The 21,388-nt window shown below is 43.4% G+C and overlaps 1 protein-coding gene across 1 annotated transcript; it reads left to right on the top strand.

Annotated features, from left to right (window-relative positions):
- Positions 1-5,179: 5,179 nt before the first annotated feature.
- On the top strand, positions 5,180-6,379 carry CHST4 (carbohydrate sulfotransferase 4). Its single transcript, XM_008702379.2, is given in 2 exon segments — positions 5,180-6,218; positions 6,220-6,379. Coding segments are annotated over 2 exon segments (1,131 nt in total). The 5' UTR covers positions 5,180-5,247.
- Positions 6,380-21,388: the final 15,009 nt, after the last annotated feature.

Genomic DNA, 21,388 nt, shown 5'->3' with positions numbered 1-21,388 from the left:
ATACCTGTAAACAAGATAAGACATAGCATTTACCCTTAAGTTTCCGCAGCTCAGTGGTAGAAACATCCTTCTACAGCTATTTACTATAGAGGAAGAGATGGATGCTACTGAAAAGTTTAGAGAACAACTAAATCTTCGGAGTAAGGGCTTCTAAATTACAGGAAAGAACTGAAAGTAAAGCACAGGACTGGGAGGGGGATCAAAGATCAGACCATGAAGACCCCTGGGTACAAGACTTGGGGATTTTGATTTAATCCTATATGTGCTGGAAAGTTACTGAAGGATTTCAAGGAGGGGACTGATTGACTTGTGCTTTAGAAAAGAGAGACAGAAGAGAGAGGCTACTTACTATCAAAGGCCAGGCCAGAGATGAGCAGACTGGGGATTCTGACAACAGGGAGGGCAGGATTCAAGTTTACAACTGAACAGCCACGGAAGAACACTTGGGAAGGTGGACTTGGGACTCTGAAATGGAGTCGTGTCACACACTTCTCACAAATGCTTACCGACTCCAACGACTACAGATGAGGTTAGTGCAGGACAGGGGGAGAGGTGGTGGTTAGATTAGAGGAGATTGCCATAGAAAACCTGACTTGCCCTTTTTTCATGGAGCCACATCTGCTCACTTCTCCCAGCCCCTCAAGAGTATCCATCTCTACTGCTGATTACAATCTCTGCAGACAGGAGCTTTGCCTATGGTATTCCCTGGCTGTTCTGGCTAGGGTTGCCTCGATCCAGGAAGTACCTAGATCCCAGTGACAAGAGATGGGACTCACTTTACAAAAACGTATTTTCTTTCTAGGCAGGGTGAGTGCTCATGGTAAGAAAAAGCAGAGAAAGAAATCGAAGGGTTTCCATGGGAATTCCTGAGAACCGTGAACAACTGAAGCCTGAGGACAACTGGGGACGGAGTTGGAAGGCCTGACTCCAGCTCTGAGACATAATGGGCATGAGGCCAGGAGATACTGGTAGGCAAGAAGGACTTGGAGCCATTGATCCTGCTCAGGACACTGAGTTGGCCCACAGCCAGGATTGGGGAGAGACAGTATAACTTTGAAAGGTCCACATTCCTAATCCTTAAGAAATATTAGCTTCTTTTTGAGTTGATTACAGGCCCTGCATATAAAATTCTATCACAGTTTCCTTATAAATGTGCAAAGGTCAAGTTCTTCCCTTCTTTACTTTTCTCTGTCTTTTGCTCTGTTGTTTCCTATCTTTGTTCCAAATTTTTCCAGATACTTATATTACCTTTGGGAGAGGGTCTCTTGCTAAAGTCATTTCCTCAGTCTTTGGGAGCTGGGGGTTGAGGAGGGCAATCCTGGGCTATTATTAATAATGTCCTAGTTTCTAATCACTTCCTCTTGGGCTTGAGTTTGAAAGACCTAAGAGCATATCTTAGCTGGTCCTGTTCTAACGTTCAGGGGAAAGAAAGGAATTACCACTCACTGACATTTCCCCAGCATATACCAAAGTAATCTTGGCCACGAAGGAGAGATGATCCTCACTGGATCCTTTCGGCACATAAGGAGGAAATGCATTGTTGTAATGAATGGAAGAGAAGCGTCTCTATGCCACTGCACAAGGTTTGGCTTGGGTCAGTACACACTTCCCAGAAGGTTCAGGGGACTTCCAAGGGAAGCCCATGAGCTGGCAAAGCCTGCTCTACCTCTTCAGGAAGCAAGCTATAAACTCCAAGAGTCACATCTGTGGCTGCCCAGTTCCTCCTCGAAAATCTACTCCCTAGAATGTCTGCAGTTCTGGATATAGTGAATGGTTTATGACCAGTATGAAGGCCATCTGGGTGATAGATAAGCTACACACACACACACACACACACACACACACACACACACGTATTTTTTGACCCTGCAATTCCCCTTCTGAGGATTTAGCTTACATACACGTGTAGTGATATATAAACATCAGGTCATTACTGAAGTTTTTGAAATGGCAAAAGAGCTGGAAATAAGCCAAATGCCTAGCTATGAGGAAACTAGTTAAATAAATTGTGGTATATCTGTATAATAGAATTCTATGCAGTGGTAAAATGGAGTGAGGAAATGCTTTATGTGCTACCATGGAAACCTCACCAAGACATACTGTAAAGTTAAAAAAGCAAGGTGTGTGTAACTTGTTACTTTTTCTGTTATAAAGAGGTGGAAAAATTAACACTACGTATACATTTGAATTTTCTTGGGTGTGCAGAAAGCAACTGAAAAGACACATAAAAAAATGAACCCAGCTGCTACCTGGGGGCAAGGTGGGAAATGGGCAGATAGGGCACCTGTACTGAAGTAGACTTTCGCTGTACAGTAATGACCAAATACCAGCTGGCGGATTCATCCTAGCTGTGAGTACAGAAGAAGTAACTGATTCAGCAGCTGGTGAAATTCTTAGGTGTTCTTTCCCCCAGAAAAATACTGTGACCTGTCGCTAAGGTATGTCATTAACCCTGTTTACAAAGAGCTCTAGAAGTTTTCTAACTTATGACTATAGTCTTCATCCACAGACATAACTGCTTATCATTGTATTTCCCCCTGCCTGTTAAAGACTTGCAGTGTGACAGGCTAGACTCAGGCTGGTAAGCACTTCCCTTATGCCCTACATGCAGAATTGTAGGAAGCCTTCTTTTATTTATTTATTTATTTATTTATTTATTTATTTATTTATTTAAAGATTTTATTTATTTATTTGACAGAGAGAGAGCAAGCAGGGGGAGCGGCAGGCAGAGGGAGAGGGAGAAGCAGGCTCACTGAGCAGGGAGCCCGATGTGCCTATGCGGGGCTCCATTCCAGGATCTTGTGATCATGACCGGCAGTCAAGTCCAAGGCAAACACGTAACAACTGAGCCACCCAGGCACCCGAGGAAGCCTTCTTTTAAATTCTAAGTCTGTGGACTTAATGTCCGTGATAATGATACTTTTTAAAACAATTTGAACCGTGTAACTATTACTCATTAAAAACTTCTTAAAAATAAGTGATAAGATCTGTCACCAGGAAAATAACAAACCTTAAATCCAGCTCCAATTACTGTCTAGAAATATATTTTCTTTTTATCCTTAAAAAAATTTTTTTTAAGATTTTATTTCTTGGGGCGCCTGTGTGACTCAGTTGGTTAAGTGTCTGACTTTGGCTCAGGTCATGATCCCAGGGTCCTGTGATGAGCTCCACTTTGGGCTTCCTGCTGAGCAGCGAGTCTGCCTCTCCCTCTGCCCCTCCCCCTGTTCATGCTCTCCACACTCTGGCTCTCTCTCTCTCAAATAAATAAAATCTTCAAAAAAAAATATTTTATTTATTTATGTGACAGAGAGAAAGAGCAAAGTAGGGATAGCAGCAGAGGGAAAGGGAGAAGCAGGCTCTCTGCTGAGCAGGAAGCCTGATGTGGGGCTTGATCCCAGGACCCAGAGATTATGACCTGAGCCCAACGCAGATGCTTAACCGACTGAGCCACCCAGGCACCTCCTAGAAATATATTTTCTTTGTTAAAGCTGGAAGGAAGAATATCTTGGGTATACAATGATATGCAAATTAGCACCTTGTGGGTGCCTGGCTGGCTCAGTCGGTGGAGCATGGGACTCTTGATCTCAGGATTGTGAGTTCAAGCCCCATGTTGGGTGTACAGATTACTTAAAAATAAAATGTTTAAAAAAATTGTCACCTTACTACTATTAATGTTTTACACTATGTGTAAAACAGTTATTCTATCTCTCAATAGTTGTTTATGTTAGGAAGTCACCCAAAGTGATCCAGATTCATCCTAACCCTTAAAGAACCCTTAACCTTAAACCCTTAAAAAAACCCTCAGAATAATATCTTAGTATGGCACTGGGAACCATAGTCTTTTCATACAAAGTGAGCCTTTATTATAAAGGGAGAAAGCTGAGGGTTGCCACCGGTCTGTATGAGCCTTAGTGTGAATTACGAAGTGGAATTCATTTCTCTAGATATTTTTTAAAAGATTTTATTCATTCATTTATTTATTTATTTAGAGAGCATAAGTGGGGGGAGGGGCAGAGGGCGAGGGAGAGAGAGAATCCCAAGAAGATTCCCCACTGAGCATGGAGCCCAACTGGGGCTCAATCCCAGGACCCTGAGATCATGACCTGAGCCAAAATCAAGAGTTGGCCACTTAACTGACTGAGCCACCCAGGCGCCCCTCTCTAGATATTTAACATCTAACAACTAGAAAATCATCCTAATGTTCTTACTCTGTTGGACCAAAATACTTTACTGTCACCTACAAGAACATTTTTTAATAAGAAATATCTTAAAATTTTGATGAGATGGCATTCCCTAGGGTTGTGCAGTACACAACCTGGCCATCTCTACTGAGCTGCCCTGATTGGGTTATGTCAAACAGTTAAGCATTCCCCCAAGCAGCAGCACAGCAGCTAATAGGCCGCAAGTATCAGTACTGCAGCTCTTAGCGTGGCTCTCCACACTTCCATAGAGTCAGCTGTTAAGGAGACAATTCAAGCCAAATAGATTCAGACAGTTTCTTAGCTACACAGATGTAAGGTCACTATTGGGTCAGTTCCTCATGTCCCTAGTCCCACAGGATGATGCCAAATCAGAGGGGACCAGATGACAGGTGCCATGGGCACTTGGTTCTGTCACTGAGGAGACAACTCCAAACTCAAGCCACACAGTTTTATAGCCTGCAACCATATCCTTCAGGGGATTGAAAGGCCTGTGCTTGCTTGAGATGAAGGAAGGTAATGAGAAATGGCCGATGGCAATCTCCCTCAAGATAGGAGAGGTGGGTGAACAATGGCCTTGAGGTAGTTCCTCCCAAGTCAGCTTATCTCCCTTAGTTTAGGAAGGAATCACAGAGTATTCAACCAAAATTTGGTCAGACTGTGGCTACGCTTTGCCTAAGTGGCCTGTGTGGAGACATGCATGTCACCAAGGTGGCAGGGTAGAGCTATTCCTCCTAGTCAATGAAATATGCCTACGTTCAGGAATTTTTGCAGCTCACTGGACAACAAAGACCAGGAGGGAGGAAGTAAAGAGCCTAAAATAAGTAGAACTTATTGACACACTGACTGCAAGGGACGGGAATTGATTTAGAGAAGGATTTATGGAGTTGGTTGCCAGAAGTTTCCAGAACTATACGTTGCTTCTTGCTGGGGGTCAGGGAAGAAATGGCTTTGGCAAGAAAGGGGATGGAAGGCAGACACCAAGACAGAACCCCAACATAGCCCTTCTGTTTGTTCCTTAAAGGTCTTCCACTTCCACTTTGGCACGATGATACTGCCCAAAAAAATGAGGCCACTGCTGTTTCTGGTTTCCCAGATGGCCATCTTTGCTCTATTCTTCCATCTGTATGGCCACAACTTCAACTCCCTACCCACGAAGGAGGAGCCCAAGCCCATGCATGTGCTGGTCCTGTCTTCCTGGCGCTCTGGCTCTTCTTTTGTGGGACAGCTTTTTGGGCAGCACCCGGATGTCTTCTACCTGATGGAGCCCGCCTGGCACATCTGGATGACCTTCACGCAGAGCACTGCCTGGAGGCTGCACATGGCAGTGAGGGACCTGATCCGTGCCATTTTTCTGTGTGACATGAGTGTCTTTGATGCCTACATGAAACCCGGTCCTCGAAGACAGTCCAGCCTCTTCCAGTGGGAGAACAGCCGGGCCCTGTGTTCACCACCTGCCTGCAACATCTTCTCCCGGGATATGATCATACCGCAGGCTCACTGCAAGCTTCTGTGCTATCAACAGCCCTTTGAGGTGGTAGAGAAGGCCTGTCGCTCCTACAGCCATGTGGTACTCAAGGAGGTGCGCTTCTTCAACCTGCAGGTGCTCTACCCACTGCTGAGAGACCCTTCCCTCAATCTGCACATTGTGCACCTGGTGCGGGACCCCCGGGCGGTGTTTCGTTCCCGAGAACGCACCACAGGGGATCTCATGATTGATAGCCGCATTGTGATGGGGCAGCATGGGGAGAAACTCAAGGAGGAGGAGCAGCCTTACTATGTGATGCAGGTCATCTGCCAAAGCCAGCTAGAGATCTATAAGGCTGTGCAGTCCTTGCCCAAAGCCCTGAGGCAACGCTACATGCTCATACGCTATGAGGACCTGGTCCGGGACCCCATTGCTCAGACTGCCCAAATGTATAAATATGTGGGACTGAAATTTTTGCCCCAGCTCCAGACCTGGGTGTACAACATCACTCGAGGCAAGGGCATGGGTAATCACGCCTTCCACACTAATGCCCCAGGCCTGGCGCTGGACCTTGCCTTACGAAAAGGTTTCTCGACTTCAAAAAGTCTGCAATGATACCATGACTTTGCTGGGCTACCACCTTGTCAGATCTGAGCAAGAACAGAAAAACCTGTCACTGGATCTTCTGTCTACATGGACTCCCTCCAAGTAAGTCCATCAAGAGGGTGGAAGGAGCTCTGTTCCCGGCTGGCACCAGCCTCGGCCACATTAACTGAAAGCTTCCGAGCCTTAATTACATCTCTGTTGGTGTACATGTGAGCATGAGTTGTGCCCACACATGCTCAGGCTGAGAAAATTTCGTGTCTCTACTCATGCATAGAAGAGATTCAGCAGGATATTCCACCACTGAAAAAGGAGTACTGCCTTTCTTCCTTCTTGGCCTTCCTATCTGTGTATACCTCAAAGACATTGTGGCCTGGGGTCCTGTTTGGCACCACACAGTATCAGTGGAGTAAATCCATAAACTTCTCTGTCCACATTGCCCAGTGGGAAAGGGAAGAAACAGGAAAACTAGGGAAATAGGTCTTCCGCCAAAGAGCGCACCAGCACATTCCACAGGGATACGAGCTCTGAGCCCATGGAACTCCTGGTGGATTCAAAAAGGCAACAGAGAACAGGATTGGATGCTTATGGTGAGCTTGGCCGTCACAGCTATTACTTATCACAAAAACAAAATAAGATCTCTGCACAACAGAGCAAGCTCTTAAATTCATGGGGGCGGCTAGGCCTGATGCGGACATCATTTCCCCTCAGTATTTTCCTGTCACACAGAAGATTTTTGACTTGTGAAGCTGCCATCCATTAACACTAAAATTCCAAATAGGATTCTGTTAGGAGTTTCCCCTGTTATGCTTTCTAATTAACTTAGTAGTAGATGCTAATTCTTATAGGATCCTAACCTGATGGCATAAGGATCTTTAAAGATTTTTTTATACTTTTACTATTATCTATTACCCACACATAAAAAAAATTGCTAAGACAATATTTGGTGTTAGATGATGAACTGAGTCTACACTGATCAATACTGACCATCACATTGTGCTCTTAAGAATCTGTAGGCAACTAACAACTAAGCCCTTTCTTTCTTGTGTGAGGTGTGAGTTGTGATAATATTGTATATATCACCCTAGGGTCCGGGCAAAGGGTTCTTTTAATGTGATCCTCGGCCAGAGGACCTCAGGTCTAGTAGAGCTGGCGCTGTTCAGCTCTTCTGGGTCGCCTCTCCACATGATAGAGGTTGTTGCTTCCAGTCTTTGCAGCACTCCCTGGGTCTAGTGAAGTATCAGAATCCACTGTTAGAAATTTATTTTGCCATGCCCCACCTCAGATCTGCTGGAATTGGAATCTGCCACCATGGGAGCTGGGATTCTGCATGTTGATCAAGCAATCCTGGTGATCCTTTCCTGGCCAGCCTGGCAATACCACACCCTCCACCAGGGAGCAGCACCTTTTGCCTTTTCAGCACATGCCAAGTATCCACGCTGCTGACTCTTGACACTGGTGCTGTCCTTGGGTTGGAAGGAATAGGAAGAAGGTCTATATGTGTCTGGAACTTCAGGGACCTTTGAGTCCTGACTTGCTTAATACTTCACTTTGTCCAAACCTGAAAGATACCATCACTTCATTTTCCCTTTTGTTCCAACTCCCACTTTGGATGAGGGCCTCACCTCAGAAAGTACCCCGATGGCAGATGGGAATTCTCAAGCTTGAGTCTGCCAAGGAGCTCTTGGTCTCTGGTACTACCTGAGGTTCATGAGTAGCTACCTTTGCCAGCTGGCTCCAGCAAAGTTCATTTATTTGTGGCTCTAAAGGAGTGAATTTATTCTAACATATAAACCTAAGCCACTCTAGACACACCTCAAGAGCCTAGCTAGGATCTCCTGAGCAAATGCTTCTTGCCTCTACAAACCTTCCAAAACTGTGAAAGTTTCCCCAATATTGAAAATAAGGCCAGGGCAGTAGGTGATGGTGCAAAGAGAGTGAAGAAGACCAGTGGGTGGACAGACAGTGATAAACTCAATCAGCTCTGATTTCCCCTTTGAAATTCCAGCCTCCCCCTGAGTTTTCTTAATGTTAGCAACTTCCTTAGGAACCATCTCTGCGGCATGCTGGAGTACAGATCTGCTTGCTTCTCCTTCTCCAAAGGAGTCGTTATGTGCTCATGAGCGCATGGGCTCTGGAACCATGCTGCGTGGGTGACACTACTATTACCAGCTGGGTGACCTCCGGCAAGTCCCTTAACATCTCCATGTCTCCATTCCCTCAACTGTAGGGTGGGTAGATTAATGGTGGCACTGACTTCTTGGAGTTACTGGGAAGGCTGATGAGTTAATAAATAGAACATGTGTAGCAAGCATCTGGCACGTAAGCAAGCACTCATTAAGTGATAGCTATGACTATGTTGGTAACATGACTGGTTTTAGCTCTCAAGGACCGTCTTCCATCATTTCTGGTAACATCCTCATTAAGGTGATGCTCAACAGCAGATCACAAGCCCTTCTGGCATTTCTGATCAAACTGATACAATCAGATTTATAGCTGTCTGATATTCTATTTTATCTACATCAGTTGTTCTTAACCCAAGGTGATTTTGTTCCCCAGGGGACATTGGTCAATGTCTAGAGACATTTTTGGTTGTCACCACCAGTGGAGTGGGTGTTACTGGCACCCACTGGGGAGCGGCCTGGATTGCTGCTAAACCTCAGACAAGGTACAGGAAAGCCCCCACCCCCCAGCCCCACCAAAAATTCTCTGGTCCAAAATGTCACTAGCATAGCTGTTAAGAAACCCTACTCTGCATTCATCAGATGCTGAATACATGCAGGATGAAGAGCAGATGATTCCGAAAGATTTCTCTTCTCTCCTCATTCAGTCGCATTCAGTCTTACTCAAACAGTACACCCCCTGGCCAAGCATCCTGACTGGGGAGATGTCACAATGTCCTAGGGCTCTTCTGGCACCCACTCAAGTCATCTCGAAGGGAGTAAGTAGTACAGCAGACATTACAGAAATACAGAGCAGCATCACAGGGGTCTGATGAGAGGAAGTGAGCAAAGCCAGGCTTCCTGGGACCAGTCATGCACTGGCCATAATTGGTCTTGGCTTACATCCACCCTAATTCAGTCAGCTGTGGCCAGAAGAGCTTAACAGGGGCAAAACATAGTCATTTAGGACCTTGGGGAAGATGGACGGGACAAATGAAGCTAGAAGCAGACACTGTGCTAGACGAACGAGCTAACATGTCTGGGAACAAAAGTCACTCATGAATGTCAAAACATTCCACAGGCACGACAGTATTTAAACCATGGCTCCCTAGGGGCGCCTGGGTGGCTCAGTCGTTAAGTGTCTGCCTTCAGCTCAGGTCATCATCTCAGGGTCCTGGGATCGAGCCCCGCATCGGGGTCCCTGCTCAGCAGGAAACCTGCTTCTCCCTCTCCCACTCCCCCTGCTTGTGTTCCCTCTCTCGCTGCCTCTCTCTCTGTCAAATAAATAAATAAAATCTTTAAAAATAAATAAATAAACCATGGCTCCCCAATCTTTTTTCCGTTATCACCTCCCCCGTTCAGCAAGCCTATGGTAGGTATTTTTGTTCTAATCGCCCTCTATTATGAAATGTTAGTACCACAAATATACTGCATATTTTTATGCAGTTTTAATGGCCCTCCAAAGGGCCATAAATCATTGTAATACCCACAAAACATTTTTCACCCCATTGGTGGCAACAGCGGTTCCACTGAGAATGCATGATCTAGACCACTGTCCCTAACACTTAGCTCCATCCCCAGCTCCTATTTTCCTCAACATGTCTTTTGTTGGCCCCCCAGACTATGTTCCTTGTACATTGCTCAACCATAATTAAATGTGATTATGCAAAATAATACACATGAGAGCAACTTGTACACTGTAAAGACCTACGAAAATGTTGATAATAATAATAATAATAATACAGGCAACTCTCATTGCCACCCTCCCTGCCAGCACTAATCTTAACTATTTGGGATGGCCGCTGGCCCTGCTTGCCTCGCCACATTTCAAGATGGCTTCTTGTGGTCCTGGAAGAACATACTGTTTGTTTTTTAAGTTTATGACAAGAATTGAGAACAAGTGGAACAGGCACATAGCATTGCTCTTCATAAAGAATGAGGTGTGTTTCAAAAAAGAAAGCTATTGTTCCAACCTAAATCAATACGGATTTAAGTGGCTAATGACAGATAATGTAAACATGGTGGAGGAGAGGGATAAAGGATCCTGCCTTTTAGGTAGGGGTGAGGTGAACTCCTGATTACGTGATGAAATGATGAGATAAACCAAACGGTGAGACTTGAACAGATGCAGTACGTGTACACACACACACACACACACACACACACACAGCACAGCATTCTGGAAGCAAATAAGCTTGAAAAAGTTGACAAAACTACATTTAACCAGGTTTTCAAATGCAAGACCCTCAGAACTTTGAATATGTTCATGTGCATATTAAGAAAGGAAAAGAGCAGACAGTGGTTCTCCCAAACTTCTCTGACCAAGAAGTTTTTTTTTTTTTTACTCTCGATATACCTCTTAAAATCTGTCAAGAGAGGGGCGCCTGGGTGGCACAGCGGTTAAGCGTCTGCCTTCGGCTCAGGGCGTGATCCCGGCGTAATGGGATCGAGCCCCACATCAGGCTCCTCCGCTAGGAGCCTGCTTCTTCCTCTCCCGCTCCCCCTGCTTGTGTTCCCTCTCTCGCTGGCTGTTTCTATCTCTGTCTAATAAATAAATAAAATCTTAAAAAAATAATAAAAATAAAAAATAAAAATAAAAATAAAATCTGTCAAGAGAATGTTTCGAGAAAGGCCAGTCTGAGAGATGCTGAGTGGTCGTCAGCAATCCTAACCCTGATGACCTCAACACTCTGGTTTCTTTTTGCCTCCTCCTGAGCCCAGGCCAGAAATGCTGAATGGAGGAGATTGCACGCAGGCAGTTAATTCACAGGGGCTTTATGATCGCCCACATCAATTTGTGGTTACTTCAACACCTACAACTCTTTCTCCCTTAGCATAAGAGCTTTCCCTAGTCAGCTTCCGGCCGCATACCTTCCCCTCCTCCCAGAGAAAAGAAAAGCCACCTGATACTGGACTTCTCCATTCCTCACTGCAAACGTCCGAAGCTCCCCTAGCATTCTGTCTTCCTCCTTATACTGTGTTAAAAGACAGAGACTGTTCTGTCTCCTGTTGAAGGCCAGCCTCCCCACTTTCAGAGCTTTGGATTCTATCCCCTCACCTTTTCAAGAACTGTATATTTTTAATATTCATTCCCTCTTGACTCAACTTCTCTTCAACTGAATCCTTCTCTTTGGCTTTTTAACTCAGTATATACTCCCATCCTGAAAAAAATTCTCTCTTGTTCCCATATCCTTATCCAACTACAGATCTTCCACTTACGATGAGGTTAAACCCATCCTAGGTCAAAAATATCATAAGTCAAAAATGCACGTAATAGGAGTTAAGATGGCGGAGGAGTAGGAGACACCGTTTTCAGCCGGTCCCCCGAGTCGAGCTGCATAGGTACCAGACCAGCCTAAACAACCACGGAACCAGCCTGAGACGCAGGAAGACGCATCTGGATCTCTACAAATGAACATCTCCAGCGCTGAGTATTGAGGTACGAAGCGGGGAGCCATGAAACTGTGCACAGATATCGGAAGATAAACGGAAGGGGAGGGAGCCGCGCTCGGGCGCCAGGAAGCGGTAGCCACTTGCACGGGAGAGGGAGGGGCTCACGGACGGCACCTGCAAAACAGCAGACTGAGACGTGGAGCCGTGCGCGCGCCACCAGGCATCTGCGAACCCGGAATCCCGTGCGCCACTGGATCCAGACTGAGACCGGGAGCTCCGAGGAGCGCGCCGGGCCGGCGGTGGCGGCTGGCGGTGTTGGAAACACAAAGGACAGAGACGCGCCCGCCCCCGGAAGTGAGGGCTGGGACGCCGGGTGTGGGGCGCACATCCCGGGACGCTGCAGGGTTGAGCAGCACCAACAGAAACAGAGTTAAAGTGGCCAGAACATTAGTAGAGAACGGGCCGCAATCCTTCTGTTCCGTGACAGAGGCTGAAATTTGGCCGCTGCTGCTCTGACTCTCAGAAGAGGCACAGCAAACCGCCAGGGAAAGCCGCCAGAGAACAAAAGCCTGGAAATACCGGCTCAGAGAGTGCCCATCCCCATCCTCCCTCGCAGGGGACACGGAGACTCTACCCAAACAGGGTTGCCTGAGTATTGGCGCGGCAGGCCCCTCCCCCAGAACACAGAAGGCAGGCTGAAAAATCAAGAAGCCCACAACCCGGGCGCCTGGGTGGCGCAGTCATTGAGCGCCTGCCTTCGGCTTAGGGCGTGATCCCGGCGTTCCGGAAAGGAGTCCCTCATCGGGCTCCTCCGCTGGGAGCCTGCTTCTTCCTCTCCCACTCCCCTGCTTCTGTTCCCTCTCTCGCTGGTTGGCTGCCACATAAATAAATAAATAAAATCTTTAAAGAAGAAGCCCACATCCCTAAGATCCCTATAAAACAAGGGGCACGGCCTGGGACCCAGTCAATAATTTGGGCTCTGGAAACCCCGCAACCTCTCTTCATCAGAATGACAAGAAGGAGAAGCCCCCCCCAGCAAAGAAAAGACAGTGATTCTGTGGCCTCTGCCACAGAAATAATGGATATGGATGTAACCAAATTATCAGAAATGGAATTCAGAGTAACGATGGTCAAAATGATGAGTAGAATTGAAAAAACTATTAACGAAAAGGTTACTGAGAATATAGAATCCCTAAGGACAGAAATGAGAGCGAATCTGACAGAAATTAAAAATTCTATGAGCCAAATGCAGGCAAAACTAGAGGCTCTGACGGCCAGGGTCGCAGAAGCAGAGGAACGGGTTAGTGAATTGGAGGATGGGTTAATAGAGGAAAAAATGAAAATAGAAGATGGTCTTAAAAAAATCCACGCCCACGAATGTAGGTTACGGGAGATTACTGACTCAATGAAACGATCCAATGTTAGAATCATCGGCATCCCCGAGGGGGTGGAGAAAAACAGAGGTCTAGAAGAGATATTTGAACAAATTGTAGCTGAAAACTTCCCTAATCTAGCAAGGGAAACAAACATTCGTGTCCAAGAGGCAGAGAGGACCCCTCCCAAGCTCAACCACGACAAACCTACGCCACGTCACGTCATAGTGCAATTCGCAAATATTAGATGCAAGGATACAGTATTGAAAGCGGCCAGGGCAAAGAAATTTCTCACGTACCAAGGCAAAAGCATCAGAATTACGTCAGACCTGTCTACACAGACCTGGAATGAGAGAAAGGGTTGGGGGAGCATATTTAAAGCTCTTTCAGAGAAAAACATGCAGCCAAGGATCCTTTATCCAGCAAGGCTGTCATTCAGAATTGATGGAGAAATAAAGACATTTCAGAATCGCCAGTCACTAACCAATTTTGTAACCACGAAACCAGCCCTACAGGAGATATTACGGGGGGTTCTATAAAAGTAAAAAGGCCCCAAGAGTGATACAGAACAGAAAGTCACAGCCAATACAAACAAAGACTTTACTGGCAACATGGCAACATTAAAATCATATCTCTCAGTAATCAGTCTTAATGTAAATGGTTTGAACCATCCCATAAAACGCCACAGGGTTGCAGATTGGATAAAAAGAAATGACCCATCCATTTGCTGTCTACAAGAGACTCATTTCGAACCCAAAGATGCATTCAGACTGAGAGTAAGGGGATGGAGTACCATCTTTCACGCAAATGGACCTCAAAAGAAAGCTGGGGTAGCAATTCTCATATCAGATAAATTGGATTTTAAACTACAGACTATAGTTAGAGATGCAGAAGGGCACTATATTATTCTTAAGGGAAGTATTCAACAAGTGGATATGACAATTATAAATATATATGCCCCCAACAGGGGAGCAGCAAGATACACAAGCCAACTCTTAACCAGAATAAAGAGACATATAAATAAAAATACATTAATAGTAGGGGACCTCAACACTCCACTCTCAGAAATAGACAGAACACCCTGGCAAAAACTAAGCAAAGAATCAAAGGCTTTGAATGCCATACTCGACGAGTTGGACCTCATAGATATATATAGAACACTACACCCCAGAACCAAAGAATACTCATTCTATTCTAATGCCCATGGAACATTCTCAAGAATAGACCATGTTCTGGGACACAAAACAGGTCTCAACCGATACCAAAAGATTGAAATTATCCCCTGCATATTCTCAGACCACAACGCTCTGAAATTGGAACTCAACCACAAGGAAAAATTTGGAAGAAACTCAAACACTTGGAGACTAAGAACCATCCTGCTCAGGAATGACTCGATAAACCAGGAAATCAAAAATCAAATTAAACAATTTATGGAGACCAATGAGAATGAAAATACAACAGTCCAAAACCTATGGGATACTGCAAAGGCAGTCCTAAGGGGGAAATACATAGCCATCCAAGCCTCACTCAAAAGAATAGAAAAATCTAAAATGCAGTTTTTATATTCTCACCTCAAGAAGCTGGAACAGCAACAGAGGGACAGGCCTAATCCACGCACGAGGAAGCAGTTGACCAAAATTAGAGCTGAAATCAATCAAGCAGAAACCAGAAGTACAGTAGAGCAGATCAACAGGACTAGAAGCTGGTTCTTTGAGAGAATCAATAAAATTGACAGACCACTGGCAAGACTTATCCAAAAGAAAAGAGAAAGGACCCAGATTATTAAAATTATGAATGAAAAAGGAGAGGTCACGACGAACACCATTGAAATTGGAAGGATTATTAGAAATTTTTATCAACAGCTATATGCCAATAAACTAAGCAATCTGGAAGAGATGGAATCCTTCCTGGAAACCTATAAACTACCAAGATTGAAACCGGAAGAAATTGATTCCTTAAACAGGCCAATTAATTATGAAGAAATTGAGTCAGTGATAAACAACCTTCCAAATAACAAAACTCCAGGCCCGGACGGTTTTCCTGGGGAATTCTACCAAACATTCAAAGAAGAAATAATACCTATTCTCCTAAAGCTATTTCAAAAAATAGAAACAGAAGGAAAGCTACCAAACTCATTCTATGAGGCCAATATTACCTTGATCCCCAAACCAGGCAAAGACCCCCTCAAAAAGGAGAATTACAGACCGATTTCCCTAATGAATATGGACGCCAAAATCCTCAACAAGATACTTGCTAATAGAATCCAACAGTACATTAAAAGGATTATCCATCACGATCAAGTGGGATTCATACCTGGGATGCAAGCGTGGTTCAATATTCGCAAATCAATCAGCGTGATACATCATATCAACAAGAAAAGACTCAGGAACCATATGATCCTCTCAATCGATGCCGAAAAAGCATTTGACAAAATACAGCATCCTTTCCTGATTAAAACCCTTCAGAGTGTAGGAATAGAAGGTACATTTCTCAATCTCATAAAAGCCATCTATGAAAAGCCTACTGCAAATATTATTCTCAATGGGGAAAAGCTGGAAGCCTTTCCCTTAAGATCAGGAACTCGACAAGGATGCCCACTCTCGCCACTATTATTCAACATAGTACTAGAAGTCCTTGCAACAGCAATCAGACGACAAAAAGGGATCAAAGGTATTCAAATTGGCAAAGAAGAAGTCAAAATGTCTCTCTTTGCAGATGACATGATACTCTATATGGAAAACCCAAAAGAAGCCACTCCCAAACTATTAGAAGTTATAGAGCAATTCAGTAACGTGGCGGGATACAAAATCAATGCTCAGAAATCAGTTGCATTTCTATACACGAATAACGAGACCGAAGAAAGAGAAATTAGGGAATCCATCCCATTTACAATAGCACCAAAAACCATACGTTACCTTGGAATTAACTTAACCAGAGACGTAAAGGACCTATATTCTAGAAACTATAAATCACTCTTGAAAGACATTGAGGAAGACATAAAAAGATGGAAAGATATTCCATGCTCATGGATTGGAAGAATTAACATAGTTAAAATGTCCATGCTACCCAGAGCAATCTACACTTTCAATGCTATCCCGATCAAAATACCGAGGACATTTTTCAAAGAACTGGAACAAATAGTCCTTAAATTTGTATGGAAACAGAAAAGGCCCCGAATCTCCAAGGAACTGTTGAAAAGGAAAAACAAAGCTGGGGGCATCACAATGCCGGATTTCGAGCTGTACTACAAAGCTGTGATCACAAAGACAGCATGGTACTGGCACAAAAACAGACACATAGACCAATGGAACAGAATAGAGAGCCCAGAAATGGACCCTCGGCTCTTTGGGCAACTAATATTTGATAAAGCAGGAAAAAACATCCGGTGGGAAAAAGACAGTCTCTTCAATAAATGGTGCTGGGAAAATTGGACAGCTACATGCAAAAGAATGAAACTTGACCACTCTCTCACACCATACACAAAAATAAACTCCAAATGGATGAAAGACCTCGATGTGAGACAGGAATCCATCAAAATTCTAGAGGAGAACATAGGCAGCAACCTCTACGACATCGGCCAAAGCAACCTTTTTCATGACACATCCCCAAAGGCAAGAGAAACAAAAGATAAAATGAATTTATGGGACTTCATCAAGATTAAAAGTTTCTGCACAGCCAAGGAAACAGTCAGAAAAACTAAGAGGCAGCCCACGGAATGGGAGAATATATTTGCAAATGACACTACAGATAAAGGACTGGTATCCAAGATCTACAAAGAACTTCTCAAACTCAATACACGAGAAACAAATAAACAAATCAAAAAATGGGCAGAAGATATGAACAGACACTTTTCCAATGAAGACATACAAATGGCTAACAGACACATGAAAAAATGTTCAAAATCATTAGCCATCAAGGAAATTCAAATCAAAACCACACTGAGATACCACCTTACGCCAGTTAGAATGGCAAAAATAGACAAGGCAAGAAACAACAATTGTTGGAGAGGATGTGGAGAAAGGGGATCCCTCCTACATTGTTGGTGGGAATGCAAGTTGGTACAGCCACTCTGGAAAACAGTGTGGAGGTCCCTTAAAAAGTTAAAAATTGAGCTACCCTATGATCCAGCCATTGCACTACTGGGTATTTACCCCAAAGATACAGACGTAGTGAAGAGAAGGGCCATATGCGCCCCAATGTTCATAGCAGCAATGTCCACAATAGCTAAATCGTGGAAGGAGCCGAGATGCCCTTCAACAGATGACTGGATTAAGAAGTTGTGGTCCATATATACAATGGAATATTACTCAGCTATCAGAAAGAACGAGTTCTCAACATTTGCTACAACATGGACAGCACTGGAGGAGATAATGCTAAGTGAAATAAGTCAAGCAGAGAAAGACAACTATCATATGATTTCTCTCATCTATGGAACATAAGAACTAGGATGATCGGTAGGGGAAGAAAGGGATAAAGAAAGGGGGGGTAATCAGAAGGGGGAATGAAACATGAGAGACTATGGACTATGAGAAACAAACTGAGGACTTCAGAGGGGAGGAGGGTGGGGGAATGGGATAGACCGGTGATGGGTAGTAAGGAGGGCACGTATTGCATGGTGCACTGGGTGTTATACACAACTAATGAATCATCGAGCCTTACATCGGAAACCGGGGATGTACTGTATGGTGACTAACATAATATAATAAAAAATCATTTAAAAAAAAATGCACGTAATACCTTTAACTGAACATCATAGCTTAGCCTCGCCTACCTTAAACATTCTCAGAACATTTACATTAGCCTACAGTTGGACAAAATCATCTCCCACAAAATCCATTTTGTAAAAAAACCCTGAATATCTCCTGTAACTCATTGAATACTGTATTGAAAGTGAAAAACTAAACAGCTGTATGTGTACAGAATGCTTGTCAGTGTATCAGCTCTTTACCCTCATGATGGTGTGGCTGACTGGGAGCTGCAGCTCGCCGCCCCGTCCAGCCCATGACAGAACTGGACCACATATCTATCACTGGAGTGGGAAAAGATAAAAATTCAAACTTTGATATATGGTTTCTACTGTATGCATATTGTTTTCACACCATCATAAAGTCAAAAATTGTTAGGCTGAATCGTTGGAAGTCGGGGACCATTTTTACTAGCCTCTCCTCACCTTACAGCCAAACTGCTCTTAAGAATTGTCCATAGTTATTAGCTTTTTATTTTCTCACCTTCTACTTCCTCTTCCACTCACTTCAATCTGGATTTTGCCCCCTTCTCTAAGCTGCTCTAGATAACAAAATTCCATGTTATTCATTCACTCAATGGACATTTCCCATTTCTCATTTCATCTGAACTCTCAGCAACAAATTTGATCAAGAACTTCCTCCTTCTTGAGACACTGTATCCTCGTTTTCCTCCTATTTCTCTAGCACTTCTCAATTTTTTGTAGAATTAGTCTCTTCTACCTACCTATTAGTAAAAGGCGAAAGATTTATACGATCTGAAGAGAAACCAAAGTATCTTCCACCTACCTATTAAATGTTGGAGTTACTTTAAGGCACAACATAGATCCTCTTCTTTTCCCACTCTATGCTTTCTCTCTAGACTATCTCATTTATGCCCACATAGTTTTTAAAAACCACCTATGTATAGATGATAGACACACACACACATATATATAAATATATATCTTTGACACATATTTTCTCTGAGCTCCAGATCTGTAAATCCACTCACTGATCAATGTCCCTTGAACATCTCAAAAGATACCTCAGACTCAGTATGTCCAAACATCACAGTCATGATTTTCCCCTCCTCCACCCTAGACCATGACAAACGTCTTCAACCCTTCTGGGTCTTTTCCCCACCTTTTCAACACGTTGCCAAAAAAAAAAAAAGAAAAGAAAAAAAAATCACAAAACTGGACTTTGCTCTTGACTTCTCCCACCAATCAATCACCACCAACTGTCGATTCTACCTCATCAACATTTCTTAAGTTCATTTTCTTCCCTTTTCCTTGTGCCTCCAAATCCTCACACTGTTTTGTTCATGCCATCACCATCTCTCTCCTGAAGCACTGACTGGTCTTCCTGCCTCCAAGCTTACCACTTCAATACAATCTACATTGTATTGAAAATACAGAAACTCCAAATTTCTTAATACAGTTTAGATAGCCCTTCATGGTCTGGCTCCTTCCCTTGTCACTCCCTCTGAGGCTGTACTTTCCCACCATCTCAAATTAGTAGTTCTACCAATGTGCCACATACATGTTTGGATCTTAGATCATTCTATCTCTTCTACCTAAAACATGCTATTCTGCCCAACCCTAACTTCTCTGGCTCATTTTTAAAATTCCTTCTCAACTAAAACATCTCCTCTGGGAGCTTTTCCCAGCTTGACCTTTAGACCTCTGTCCAGTGTCACTTGTACTGGCTTTCTACTATCACAGCATTTATTACAATATAATAAAACCATCCAATGTATGTGTCTTTGAGCTCTTTGAAGGCAGAAACTATCTTGTTCACTGTGTTATAACCGATGCCTAGCACAGTTCCTGGCACTCATTAAATGTTTAATAAATGAAACCTTGATCTTTATTATATGTAAAGAGCTCATTCTTTATATAATACTTAGAAAAAACAACTAATCACAGAACTTTCTATTTTGAGAAACACAGTGACATGTTGAAAGATTCAGATAAGGGGCACCTGGGTGGCTCAGTCGGTTAAGTGTCTGCCATCAGCTTAGGTCATGATCCCAGGGTCCTGGGACTGAGCCCCATACTGGGCTCTCTGCTGTGGGGAACCTGCTTCTCCTTCTCCCTCTGCCTGCCACTCTGCCTACTTGTGCGCTCTCTCTCTCTGTCAAATACATTAAATCTTAAAAAAAAAAAATTCAGATAAGAAAGAACCAACATTTAAAAGTTTCCTGTTTGAAAGAAATAAGGGAAGTTGAATCTCAAAGCCAACAGCTCAGAAGTGCTAGGTCAAGTGGGGTGGCAGATGGGAGGTAGGGGATAAAGCAGAGATTCAGAAATTAACTTGACATGTATTTCTAATGGTGATATTACTGTGGCAGGAGGAGCTGCAAATTATGCTGGTTTCTGAAGAGCAGCATGTGTTCACACGGTGTAGCAGATGAATGAATCAAGTGCCACCTGGAAGCATATGGCAAATACTTGCTTAGTGACTGCCCTCTAACTGGCTTTTAGCCAAATCTCCAAGCAGAAAAATTTACCAATATTAAGCTAGATGGAATAATAAAAAAAGAAGACTAAAATTACTAAAATCGAAAAAATAAACTATGACAGAATGAAAAAAAAAGAAACGAAAAGGGACACAATTATAGAAAATCAGAGACTTGAAAAATAGGTATCTATCCTAAACAATTTTATGATATGTGAAAATTTAGAGAAAATGGACATCTTAGTTTATTTAGGTGGGGAGGGGCAGAGGGAACAGGAGAGAAAGAACCTTAAGCAGGCTCCACGCCCAGCACAGAGAGAACCCCACACAGGCTCTCAACCCTGGCATCATGACCTGGGCCAAAATCAAGAGTTGGACGCTTAAACTTCTGAGCCAGCCACCCAGTCGCTCTGAGAAAATGGATATTTTAAAGAAAGATGTAATTTATTAAACTGACTATGGAAGAAACAGAAAATATAAGTGGGCTTGTAACTTGTAACTATGAAAGAAATTGAATCAGTATCTTAAAATCTACCACCTATTGTGGTTTGATTTCTCGTGCAGCTTGACTTCTGAAAAAGAATAAATGCTAGATTACACTTGCATTACTATTTCCAATCAGTGGCAATTCAGTTCTTCATCAGAAACAAATAAATCGACATTCTGATATCTATCTATTTGAATAAGAAGCAAAAAATCCTAAGAGTCATGCTAACCCCTAGGCATGGCAGTTGAATCCCGATTGAGTCCCACAGGTGGTCATGGTTCCTTTTGTGTTTAAGTCTTACATCCTTTATTTAGGGGATTTCCTTAGAATAAGAAAAAAAAGTTCTTTCAAAGATTTTCCTGAAAGGGATGTGCAAATAAAAATTTAAGAAAATCAAGCTGAACATGTATCTAAAGAAAGTGGAAATGAATAAGAATATATCAAGACTTAAACCTTGTTACATTTAAATATGCTTCTTAAGAAAACCCGGAAATTTGTGAATTTTCCAAAAAAAAATTA

This window comes from Ursus maritimus, unplaced genomic scaffold (genome assembly GCF_017311325.1).
Source record: "Ursus maritimus isolate PB19 unplaced genomic scaffold, ASM1731132v1 scaffold_19, whole genome shotgun sequence".
NCBI classification, from domain to species: Eukaryota; Metazoa; Chordata; class Mammalia; order Carnivora; family Ursidae; genus Ursus; species Ursus maritimus.
The sequence above is the reverse complement of the archived record's forward strand: the minus strand, read 5'-3'. Positions and strand labels throughout refer to the sequence as shown.